The sequence below is a fragment of the Panthera tigris genome, chromosome B1, assembly GCF_018350195.1.
Source record: "Panthera tigris isolate Pti1 chromosome B1, P.tigris_Pti1_mat1.1, whole genome shotgun sequence".
NCBI classification, from domain to species: Eukaryota; Metazoa; Chordata; class Mammalia; order Carnivora; family Felidae; genus Panthera; species Panthera tigris.
In genome coordinates, this window is record NC_056663.1 from 50,888,085 (window position 1) to 50,900,465 (window position 12,381).

Below are 12,381 nucleotides of genomic sequence, written 5' to 3' on the forward strand. Positions count from 1 at the left end.
GTGTGTGTGTGTGTGTGTGTGTGTGTGTGTGTGTGTAATATATCACCACAAATTGTAAAGTACAAGTTTCAGGAGCTATGAGAACATATATATATATATACGTATATATATATATATATATATATATACACACGTATATATATACTTATACACATATATACACATATATGTGTGTGTGTATGTATATATATTTTATGTATATATATATATATTTTTTTAATTTTTACTTTTTGTATTTCAGAGAGAGAGAGAGAGAGAGAGAGAGCACCTGAGTGGGGGAGAGGGACAGAAGGAGAGAGAGAATCCTAAGCAGGCTCCACACTCAGCATGGAGCCTAACGGGGGGCTGGATCCCATGACCCTGGGATCATGACCTGAGCCAAAAACAAGAGTTGGACCCTCAGCCAAATGAGTCACCCAGGTGCCCCAGGGAAGATTGAGAACATATTTTTGAGCTACTACTATGTGCCAGGCATTTTGCTAAGTACTAGGATTAGATAGAGCAAGGATGTTAAAAAAAAAAGGAAAAGAAATTTAACTAGGTAGAGTCCATCATAAGGAAACTAAAAATCCAGGTGCAGAGAAATAGAAACCATTATGGCACAATATGAGAAGTCCCATGAGAAGTGTTATGAGAAAAGGGCTATCCAATTACAGAGGTAGGAATGACCAATTCTTTGCTTCAATGAACTTGACATTTGAATCGGATCTTAAGTGATGAGTAGAATTGTATCAAGTGTAGAAACCAGAAAAAGATATTCCAGGTTCCAGGCAGGGAAAAGCGTAAGTGAAGACAGAGCCAAAACTACATGGGATACCTGGGGCCTGGCAAATAGTTCTGGGCGCTAGAGCATAGAGTGATGGGTGGAGTTCTAGAAGGTAAAGTGGGAAGGAGGTGGTGTACTTTGTTGAAGACCTAGAAAGTTAGGTCCTTGCTGTAGGGTAAACCTCAGATGCACAACCTCAGATACAGAGGACATAACAAGGAGAGTGCTATGTCAAACTCTGTAATTTGAAAATACTAGGTTAAATGGATGATTTTCTAAGAAAATAGAAAGTACCAAAATCTCCTTTAAAATAGGTAGGAGAACATAAGTAGGTAAAGAATAATGAAAGGCATAGAGAAAGCTGTTAAGAAATTAGGATCTAAAATGCCATTGGGATTATGTAGGTTATGAAAATCTTCCAGAACACAGGGAAAGAAGGAACATGTTCTTACTCATGTTATTAGATTGGAATAGCCTGTTAAGGACAGTCAGGATAAAAGCCCAAATGTAAGATGTTAGGAGTTTTAAAAAGAGAACTTTTAGTTTCTCAGTGGAGCCAGCACTGTGCTCCGTGTGCTATGTCCTTTGAACACACCATCTCATTTAAGCCTCACACGGCCCTTAGTGACTGCATATTCTGTGATTACTGGGGGAAACTGAGGCTTTAGTGAAGACTGGCTGGGCTCATTTCATCTGAGCATACAGCCTTTATTCCTCATGTTGTATTTTTGTGGTTGTTGTTTTTTCTTGGTCAGATTTGTCGGCAATTGGTCTACTTTATTATTCTTTTCAAAGACTCAGTCCGTAGGTTTATTTATTAATCCTAATAGATTTTTTCTTCTTTATGTGCATTTTGTTTGTTCTCTAATTCATCAGTCAGTTCTGATACCTAAGTCCCAGCTTTTATCAACATTCCTAGACTGCCTACTTATTTGAAAAGAATAATTTACCACTATCAGGTAGAGTTTACTTCAGAAACACAAGGATAGTTCAATATCAGGAAAGCTAGTATTGTAATGAATCGTATTCATTCGTTAGAGGGAAAATGCTCTATGATCATCCTGATAGTTACTCAAAACCATTTGATTTAATCCAACATCTACTTTTCCTTACAAATAAAGAAACAAAAGCTCTTTGTAAATGAGATCTAGAAAGTGACTTTCTTCACACAATAGAGTATCTATAAAAAGTCATTAGCAATGTCAATTCCTTGGTGAAAAAAAACATTCCTACTAAAGTCATGACCAGATAAAATGCCTGGTATCTTCATAGCTATTCAACCTTATTTTAGAAATTTTAGCCTATGCCATAAACAATATAAAGAAGTAAATACAAATATTGGAAAGGAAGCAAACCTTTATTTTCAGTTATAACTACCTGGAAAGTTTCTGAAAAGATACTTGTTGAGTGTCTATCGTGTGCTAAGCTCCCTCTTGCAAAACTTACAGTGTGTTGGGGAAGACATTCAACTAAATGCAATTCCAGTTGCATTAAATTAATTAAATGCAATTAATTATTAAATTTTGAAAGTAATATTACATTTAAATTAGTAAATAATTAATTAAATTCCAAGGAAATGCAATTCTAGTATAGTGTTATAAATTCCATGATGGAGAAAACAAAGTGCTATGGGGCTTTCTTAACTTTGGAAGATTGGGGAAATTTTTCTGTTCTTCAAATTTGCCAAGTTCATTATTGCTTTTCACTGGTACCGTTTCCTCTGTCTGGAAACTATTGTCCTTGAACTTTTATGGCTGACTTCTTGGAATCCCCCAGGTCTCAGCCCAGGAGTCTCCTTTTCAGAGAGGTCCACCTTATCTAAAGCAGCCCCTCACCTCTACCAGTCACTCCTTCACTTTTTTTTTTTTTTTTAATTTTATTCACAACAAGGTCACTCTCTGTAGTGGCTCATCTATTTGTTACTTGTTTATTGTCTTTTTCTACTCCCATCACTTAGAATGTAGGAACAGCACAAGAGTTTAGGAACCTTGTTGGTCTTGCTCACTGTTGTATCCTGAGTGGAGAACTGTGTCTTCACCTAGTAGGTGCTCACTAAATATTTGCTAGGTGAATGTTCTGGAAGATAAGGGGTGGAGATAGAGATGCCAGTTGGCAAAGAGGGCAGGTCCTAGGCTGGGTTGGACTGAATGTTTGTGTCCTCTCGACCCCACCAAATTCATATGTGGAAGCCAAATCCCCAATGTGATGGTATTAGAAGGTAGGGCAGTAACCTTTGGGAAGTAATTAGGTCATGAGAGTAGAATGCTATACCCTTATAGGAAGAGACACGAGAGAGCTTGCTTCCTCTTGCTCTACTCTTCACTATGTGAGGATACAACAAAAAGATAGCTATCAGAAAAGTGGGCTAGACTCACCAGACAGCAGATCAACTAGCACCTTGATTTTGGACTTCCTAGCCTCCAGAACTGTGAGAAATGAATGTTTGTTGTTGAAGCCACCCAGTCTGTGGTATGTTTGTTATAGCAGCCTGAGCTGGCTAATAACACAGAATATATGGCATTGATGAGGATAGTTTTTTTTTTTTTTAACAGCTTTGTTGAGATATAATTAACATATAATATTGTATAAGTTTAAGATATACAAAATGATGTTACATGTTAGTTAACACATATAAGGCTAATTAACACATTCATCACCTCACATAGTTACCATTTTTTGTGTGTGTGGTGAGAACTTTTAAGTTCTATCTTAGCAACTTTCAAATATACAACACAGTACTGTAAACTATAGTCATCATGCTGTACATTACATCCCCGGAACTTATTTTAAAACTGGAAATTTGTACCCTCTTATCACCTTTGCCCTCTCAACCACTCCCCTCACCCTGTAACTACCAGTTTGCTCTCTGTTGCTATGAGGATTGTTTGTTTGTTTTAGCGTCTCCATGTAAGTGAGATCATACATACTTCGTCTCTCTCTGTCTGACTTATTTTACTTGGCATAATGCCCTTAAGGTCCATTTATATTGTTTTAAGTGGCAGAATTTCCTTTTTTAAATGGCTGACTAATGTTCTGTTGTGAGATAGATATATAGATATTTTCCGTCCATTGATAGACATGTAGGTTGTTTCCATATTTTGGCTATTGTAAGTAAGACTACAATAAACATGAAAGTGCAGATATCTCTTTGAGATAGTGATCTCCTTTCCTTCAGATATATACCCAGAAGTGAAATTGCTGGATCATACAGTAGTCCTATTTTTATTTTTTTTTGAAGAGCCTTCATATTGTTTTTCATAGTCACTGTACCAGTTTACATTCCTACTCACAGTGTGTTAGGGTTCCTTTTTCTTCACATCCTCATCAACACTTGTTATAGCTTGTCTTTTTGATGACAGCCATTCTAACAGGTGCAAGGTGATATCTCATGGTGGTTTTCATTTTCATTTCCCTGATGATAGTGATGTTGAACACCTTTTCATATACCTGTTGGCCATTTGTATATCTTCTTTGGAAAGATGTCACTGGCTGTTTTTTATCGAGTTATTCCCTCATTCATTCATTTATTCATTCATGCATGCATGCTATTATGTGAGTTCTTTATATATTTTGGATATTAACTCCTTATCAGATATGTAGTTTGCAAATATTTTCTCTCATTCCATAGGTAGGTTTTCATTTTGTCGATGGTCTCCTTTGCTGTGTAGAAGCTTTTTAGTTTGATCTAGTCCCATTTGTTTATTTTAGCTTCTGTTGCTTCTGCTTTTGGTGTCATATCCAGAAAAATCATTGCCAAGACCAATATCAAGGAGCTTTTTCCCTGTGTTTTCCTCTAGGATTTTTATGGTTTCAGGTCTCACATTTAGTCTTTAGTCCATTTCAAGTTAATTTTTGTGAATAGTATAAGATGGGGTCCAGTTTCATTCTTTTGAGCGTGTTGTTTTGGTGCCATGTGTTTGTGAGTTTTCCAGCTTTTCTCTTCTACTCACTTTTAGTTTCATACCATTGTGGTCAGAAAAGATACTTTATATAATCTTTTTTTGTCTTCTTGAAAATGTTGAGACTTGTTTTGGGACTTAACATATGATCTATCCTAGAAAATGTCCCATGTACGTTTGGGAAGAATGTGTATTCTGCTATTATTGGGTGGAATGTTCTGTATGTGTCTGTTAGATACATTTGGTCTGTAGTGTTGTTCAAATCTGCAGTTTCCTTATTGATTCTCTGTCTGGATGATTTATCCATTGTTGAGAGTGGGGTATTAAAGCTCCCACTATTGTTGTGTTGCTGTTTATTTCTCCTTTTACTTCTTTTAGTATTTTGCTTCTTATAATTAGGTGCTCTAATGTTGTGTATATAAATATTTATAATTGTTATATTTTCTTGATGGGTTGACCCCTTTATAATTATATAATGATCTTCTTTGTCTCTTTTGATCATTTTAAGATTAAAGTCTATTTTGTCTATATAAGTATAACTATCACTGCTTTTTTTTGGATACCATTTGTTTGAAATATCTTATTCCATCCCTTTGCTCTCAGTCTGTGTCCTTAAAGTGAGTCTCTTGTAGGCAGCATATCATTGGGTGTGTTTTTTTAATCCATTCAGCCATTCTGTGTCTTTTGATTGGAGAATTTGCTCCATTTGCATTTAAAGTAATTATTGATGGGTAAGGAATTACCACTGCCATTTTACTAACTATTTTCTGTTTTGTAGATCCTTTGTTCCTTGTTTCTTCTCTTGCTATGTTTTGTGTGTGTTTGTGTGTGTGTGTGTGTGTGTGTGTGTGTGTGTGTGTTTTGATGACTTTTTGTGGCTGTATGCTTTGATTCCTTTATCATATTCTTTTGCGTATTTACTATAGGTTTTTCCTTTGTGGTTACCATGAGGCTTACATAAAATATAGCATCCTATTTTAATCTTATAACAAGTTAACTTCAATGGTTTCTGGTCTGCAGAAACATTATACTTTTATTTCTCCCCGTCCCCGCCCCCCCCCCCCCGACTCCCACATTTTAGGTTATTGATGTTACCATTTACATCTCTTTTATATTGTGTATCCAATAACAAATTATTGTAGTTGTGGTTATTTTTAATATGGTTCGCTTTTAACTTTTAAACTGAGCTGTAAGTAAATTACGTACCAGCATTACAATATTAGGGAATCTGACTTTGACTATGTATTTACCTTTACCAGTAAATTATACACATTCCTATGTTTTTAAGATGTTAATTAGCATATTTTATTTCCATACAAAGAATGCTTTTTAGCATTTCCTGAAAGGCTGATCTGGTAGTGATGAACTACCTTAGCTTTTGTTGGTTTGGGAAAGTATCTCTTCTTCATTTCTGAAGAACTGCTTTTCTGGGATAGTATTGGATGATAGGTTTTTTTCTTTCAATATTTTGAATGTATCATTCTACTGTCTTCTGGCCTGCAAAGATTTTACTGAGAAATCTGCTTATAGTCTTATTGGGGCTCCCTAATATGACAAGTCACTTTTTCTTGCTGCTTTCAACATTCTCTCTTTGTTTTTGACTTTTGAAAATTTAATTATGTGTCTAATTGTAGCCCTTTTTGGTTCAATAAATTTGGAATCCTTTGAGCTGCACGAACCTGCATCTCCATTTTGCATCCCAAGTTTGGGAAGTTTTCAGCCATTATTGCTTTAAATAGTTGTTCTGTCCCTCTCTCTCCTTTTTTGCCTTCTGGATTCTTATAATGTGTATATTGTTTCTTTTGGTGGTATCTCCAAATCCTATAAGGTTTCTTCATTCTTTTTCATTCCTTTTTGTTTTTGCTTCTCTACTGGATCATTTCAAATGACCTACCTTCCAGTTCAGTAATTCTTTTTCTACCTGGTCGAGTCTGATATTGAAGCTTTCCGTTGAATTCTTTAGTTCTGTCATTGTATTATTCAGGACTAGGATTTTCTTTCTTTCTTTCTTTCTTTCTTTCTTTCTTTCTTTCTTTCTTTCTTTCTTTCTTGGTTTCTATTTCTTTGTTGAACTTCTCATTTTGTTCTTGTGTTATTTTCCTAACTTCGTTTAGTTGTCTGTGTGTTCTGTAGTTCACCAAACTTATTTAAGAGGATTATTCTGTTTGTTTATTTATTTATTTAAGTTTTAAATTTTAATTCCTGTGTAGTTAACATGCAGTGTTATATTAGTTTCTGGTGTACAATAATAGTGATTCAACAATTTTATACGTCACCCAGTGCTCTTCATGATAAGTGTATTCTTAATCCCCTTCACCTATTTCACCCATCCCCCCACACACTTCCCCTCTGGCAACCATCAGATTGTTCTCTATGGTCAAGAGTCTATTGGGGTGCCTGGGTGGCTCAGTTGGTTAAGCATCCTACTTCTGCTCAGGTCATGATCTCACAATTTGTGGCTTCAAGCCCTGCATAAGGCTCTATGTCAAGAGCTCAGAGCCTGGAGCCTGCTTCAGATTCTGTGTCTCCCTCTCTCTCTGCCCCTCCTCTCTCTCTCTCTCTCTCTCTCAAAAATAAAGAAACATTAAAAATAAATAAATGAAAGTATTCTGTAAAAAAAAGAGTCTGTTTCTTGGTTTCTCTCTCTCTCTCTAAAGGATTATTCTGAATTCTTTGGTAGACAGTTCATAGATCTCCATTTCTTTTGGGTCAGTCATTGAAGCTTTATTAGTTTCCTCTGGTGGTATCATGTTTATCTGATTCCTTGTGATCCTTGATCCCTTCCATGGGTGTCTACACGTTTGAATAAGTAGTCTCCACTTTCAGACTTTACAGGTTTGCTTCAGCAGGGAAAAACCTTCATCAGTTAGCTCAGCTTGGGGTACTGAACAGGTCAGCTGGTAACGTTCATAGCAGGTGGAGCTTGCTGTTTTGGTCTCTGCCTGTGTTCTCAGGGTGACACTGGCTGGGCTATGTGGTTGGATAGGCCTGTTGGCTTGCCTTCACACTCAGGCAGGGGCCACTGGGTGGGCTTCCTGATCTGGCAGAGCTGCTGGCTATTGTCAGGTGAGATAGCTAGATAACTAGTTATACTCTGCAGTTACTTCTGGTTGAGCAAGGTCACAGACTTTGTTCCATGGCAGGGTAGTTCCACTGGTTGAATTGTGTGATTGGGTAGATATCAGCTCAAGTACAAGGAAGTGTGTGCTGCCTGGAGGATTCATTTACTCACTCAACATTTGGGAGCACCTCTATGTGTCAGAGGTGGGGAAACAAAATGAACAGAGCACAGCCTACAACCCCATCCTGCATCAGAACAGAGCCTACAGCCTTACTCAACTGCTTAGCATAGCCTATCGCCTCACCTAGGCAGGCAGTCCAGCTAGAGACCCTGCACATTCTCGGATCATAGCCTGCAGCCCCATGCAGTAAAGGAGCCTGGACAGTTTCCCTGCTTGACGGTGAAGCCCAGCCTCTAGACCCACCCAATTTCAGGATATAACTGAGGGCTCCTCCAATCAAGGAGCTCAGCCAGTGACCTTGCCCAACAGCAGAGCATGGCCAGCAGCCTACCTGGCCATCCCCAGCCTATAACCCACCCAACTTTGGGGCATAGTCTGCAACCCCACCTGATTGCAGAGAAGAGCTTGACTTCCCTTCCAACCGGAAAGCCCTGCTGCAGCCCTGCTTAAAGATGGAGTCCAGCCAGTGGCACTATCCAGTCATGTTGCACAGCCTAATACCCCACTCAGCCAGAAGTGACTGTAGAAACCAAACTAGTGCACATGAAATGGTATCTCATTTCAAGCTGAAGAACTTGGACTGAAGCTGAGAACTTGCATTGGTCCATAGTTGGGATTTTTCTAGGAGGCTCCATGGAAAAAGAAAGCCCTTATGCATGAGAGTGATGGCAAGTAGATGGTTGAATGAAGTGATGGGCCAGGGAATGAGTTAAAGAAATTAAAGAAAGGACATATATGAAGGAACTATAAAACTCCACTAAGGGGCATAAGGGAAACCTTACATTAATGAAAGAATCAATATTGTAAAGGTGTCAATTCTTTCAAAATCTCATATGCAAATGAAATATAAATCCAGTAAAAATCCCAATGAAAAATTTTTTGAAGGATTTACTAAAAGAATTACAAAGTTCAGATGAAAAAATAAATGCATGAGAACACCCAATGAAGATGAGGACTTATACAGGAGATATTAAAACTTACTATAAACTTAGTAAACAGTGTGGTTTTAGTAATGGGATAAGCCAATGGGCTGATGGAAAAGATGACCCAGTTTAGATAGGAATTTATTTTAAGATAAAAATGACATTGTATCCTCAGAGTTGAAAGCATGGATAATTTCATTAATGGTGATATGGCGATTGGCTAACTATATTAAGAGTGAGGTTATGTTCTTGTCTCACACCTTCTAGCAAAATAGAGATGGATTAAATATTTATGAGGAAAAACATATCCATAGACATTAGAAAAGAGACTTTGCAATCATGTGGGGTTTAGATTTTGTGGGAGGGGAGGGAGATCAGAGATACAGAGAAAGCCATGCAAAGACACATGGGACAGAAGGCCATGTGGAGAGACACAAGGAAGACAGATCATGTGAAGATACCCAGAGAAGGAAGATTATGTGAAGATGGAGGCAGAGACTGGAGTGATGCAGCTATAAATAGAGGGATAGCAAGAATTACCGGGACACCAGAAGCTAGTATGCAGGAAAGGAATAATATTTTCTCAAAGCCTTCAGGGGACCATGGCCCTACTGAGACCCTGATTTTGGACTTCTGGCCCCCAGAAGTGCAAGAGAATAAATTTCTGTGTTGAGGCCACCAAATTTGTGGTAATTTGTTATCACAGCCCTAGGAAATGCATGCAGTGACTAATCCGATTTGATTTGATAGAGGGAGTAGTCAGAAACATTACTGAGTTTTCTAAAAAATTGATACCATAACCTGTATTCGATTATTCAGTTCTTGGGAAGACAAGAGGTTCAATTTCATGGTTAGGGGAATCCTCATAGATCTGTATGATGAATTTGAGATATCTGGACTGGTCCCACGGGGACAGGAATTTTGTCTTAGTCACCCCTGATTCCCCAGCATTTAGAACACTTAGAGCAGAACATAGCTTACACCCAGTACCTCCTTAAGGAATGAATTAATAAATAGAGAATATACAAAGATACAAACTGTGCCAGTTTTTAAAACGATAGAGTCTTTGGTTTTGGAAAAAAAAAATCAACATGTGGTGGGGACAGTAGGACCAGAAGAGCTGCAATTCCCTAGGTCCTGCACATGTCTTTAGTCTATAACCCATGGTGGCTTAGAGGGGAAGGAAGTGTCAGTTCATAGTTAGAGCCACTGCTACAATTCAGTGCTGCTGAAATAGTACCTTTGCTCTCTTCTGTCCTGACATATGGCTTAAAGCTGCATGTCAAAGAAGGAAAGAACCATCCTTGCAACTAATGACATTAAAACACCAGTTCGATCACAGTGTTAGTGCACCAAATAATAAATAGTTCCTTAACTTTACACATTGAGTAAAAATGTATTCATCTGGCAGTTATTGGAAAACATACTTATTGTATGCTGAGCACTGTGCTAGGCTCTAGGGTACAGAGACTAAAAATGTATCTACAGGTTGTTGGGGGCAAGAGGCTAGACAGATACATAATTTTGATATAGTGTGATAACATGCCATTGTTATAAGCTTAGGATCCTGAAGGAGACTGGAGCAAGGTCTGCTCAGGTGGAAGTAGGCATCTTAGAGTTTAAAACAAGAATAAGTTCTATTTGGGCTGTATTTTGTATTAGCAAAATAGTTGGTTTACCTCATGAAATAATTTGAGGGTGCTGAATATTCACAGCTGCCCAAAATAACTCTGGCTGAATAATGCCTGAACTTCTATCTTGGAATTTGTCTTGTATATCCCAGGAGTTGTCTTAAAAAAATTTTTTTGTTTACACTTACTTATTTTTGAGAGACAGAGACAGAGCACAAGTGGGGGAGGGGCAGGGAGAAGGAGACACAGAATCCAAAGCGGGCTCCAGGCTCTGGGCTGACAGCTTAGAGCCTGACGTGGGGCTCGAACCCACAAACCGTGAGATCATGACCGAAGCCGAAGTTGGACGCTTAACCGACTGAGCCACCCAGGTGCCTTTCAGGAGTTCTCTTTTAGAACTGGATTGTTCTGTAGGACTTTATGAGGCGTCTAATTAGGCGTCTCTACTTTGTTGGGGATTGATTTCCCAAGTTGGTCTTGAAGGGAAGAGCAATGACAAAGGATGGAACAGAGGATAGGTAAGTGTAGAGGGTGAGGTTAGAGAAGAGGGCTCTCTGGGACCAGAGAGAGCACTGGGCATTTAAAGAGAAGGATTGCAAAGAAAGAGAGGAGAGAGTCCCTAGAAGGAGCACCAAAGATAGTTGGGGAAAATCCACAGCTTTCCCTTGGGCTGGGTCTGCACAGTGCTCTCACCCAGCATGCTGGCCAGCCACAATGTACATAGAAAGGGGACCGTGGGCTATGCTGTCCTGAATAACTGTGAACTGTTGGCTCTTCTCTTTGGGAGTGGAGAAAGAGACTAGATTTCTATAAATGTAAGTTTCTATATTCTGGGTATTAGAATGCATTTTAGTTGTTGGGACAATATCTTTGTTAATCCAGTGAAGTGTCTTATACATATGGATAATCAATAATTTGATGGTGTAATGGGAGTACAATCAATACATGTGCTTGCCCATTTACCCAGGCTCTTTGTTGATAGCTGTGAATGTTACTTGCTAGTATTAAAATATTTTAATTTTTGATAACTTGGACTCTCTTTGCTCTGATGAACCAGTTAGAAGTATTGTCAGAGAAAACCCAAATTTGCTGTCATTTTCAGTCATGAATGAATCTCTGATTGCCACAATAAAGAAAAATCCTGGGTCCCTGCCTTCTTGCTTGAATTCACACAAATATAACATTCCGTCTTGATCAGAAGATACCAAAGGTTGAACATAAACAAAAACATACAAAGCACTTCATCACTCTGAGGAGATACTTAATTTTCATCAGTCAGGAAAGACACAGACACCAAATCAAAAGTGTTTACAGGATTTTAGTGAGTTTCTGGTTATTTTATTTGTACTGGCTTTTAACTATATCCCCCGAGCTACTGTTGGTTGGCAGATCTTGAATATTAGCTTTAGCTTTTCTTATTCCTCACTCCTGCTTTGGAGTAATGTCTTCACTTCATTGCCTATATAGCTTTGGTAGGTACAATTAGTCACGGGTATGCATTCTTGATTATAGGAAAAACTTCATAGTAATGACTCTGTTATTCATTTATTCAGCAAACATCAACTGAGTATTAGCGTGCAGAGAACTATGGGAAATGCTAAGGGGAAACAAAGATATGTAAGTCATGGTTCCAACTATGTGTAAAGGCCCTTGGATGGCATAAATAATCATAGAATACCTGTCTTTACCTCGAGATGTTATAACCCTACTGATTAATACTATGGGCCTAATCATCACTTCTCTTTTCAAAGACCTCCAGTGGCTCTCCATTTTCCCCACAGTAAAGTCCATATTCCTCAGCGGGATACTCACATTTCTTCATACTCTAGCTCTATGCCACCTTGATATACTCATCTCCCAGGTCTTCCCATATACTGTGTTTGAATTTTTTTTTTCCCTTTTCCCAAATTCCATGTTCTT

At 38.2% G+C, this 12,381-nt stretch overlaps 1 protein-coding gene across 8 annotated transcripts in view; it reads left to right on the plus strand.

The window, feature by feature from the left end:
- The window catches only part of MSRA (methionine sulfoxide reductase A), a 455,631-nt gene that overhangs the window by 65,222 nt on the left and 378,028 nt on the right, over positions 1–12,381 (plus strand). The window contains exon 1 of one of the 8 annotated variants that reach the window (XM_042983558.1): positions 10,936–10,979. The exons of the other annotated variants lie outside the window; for them this stretch is intronic. Within the exon in view, the coding sequence (XP_042839492.1) occupies positions 10,964–10,979 (16 nt within the window). The 5' untranslated portion in view covers positions 10,936–10,963. Of the gene's footprint in view, positions 1–10,935; positions 10,980–12,381 lie in introns of those variants that run through there. 8 annotated transcript variants of the gene reach the window in all.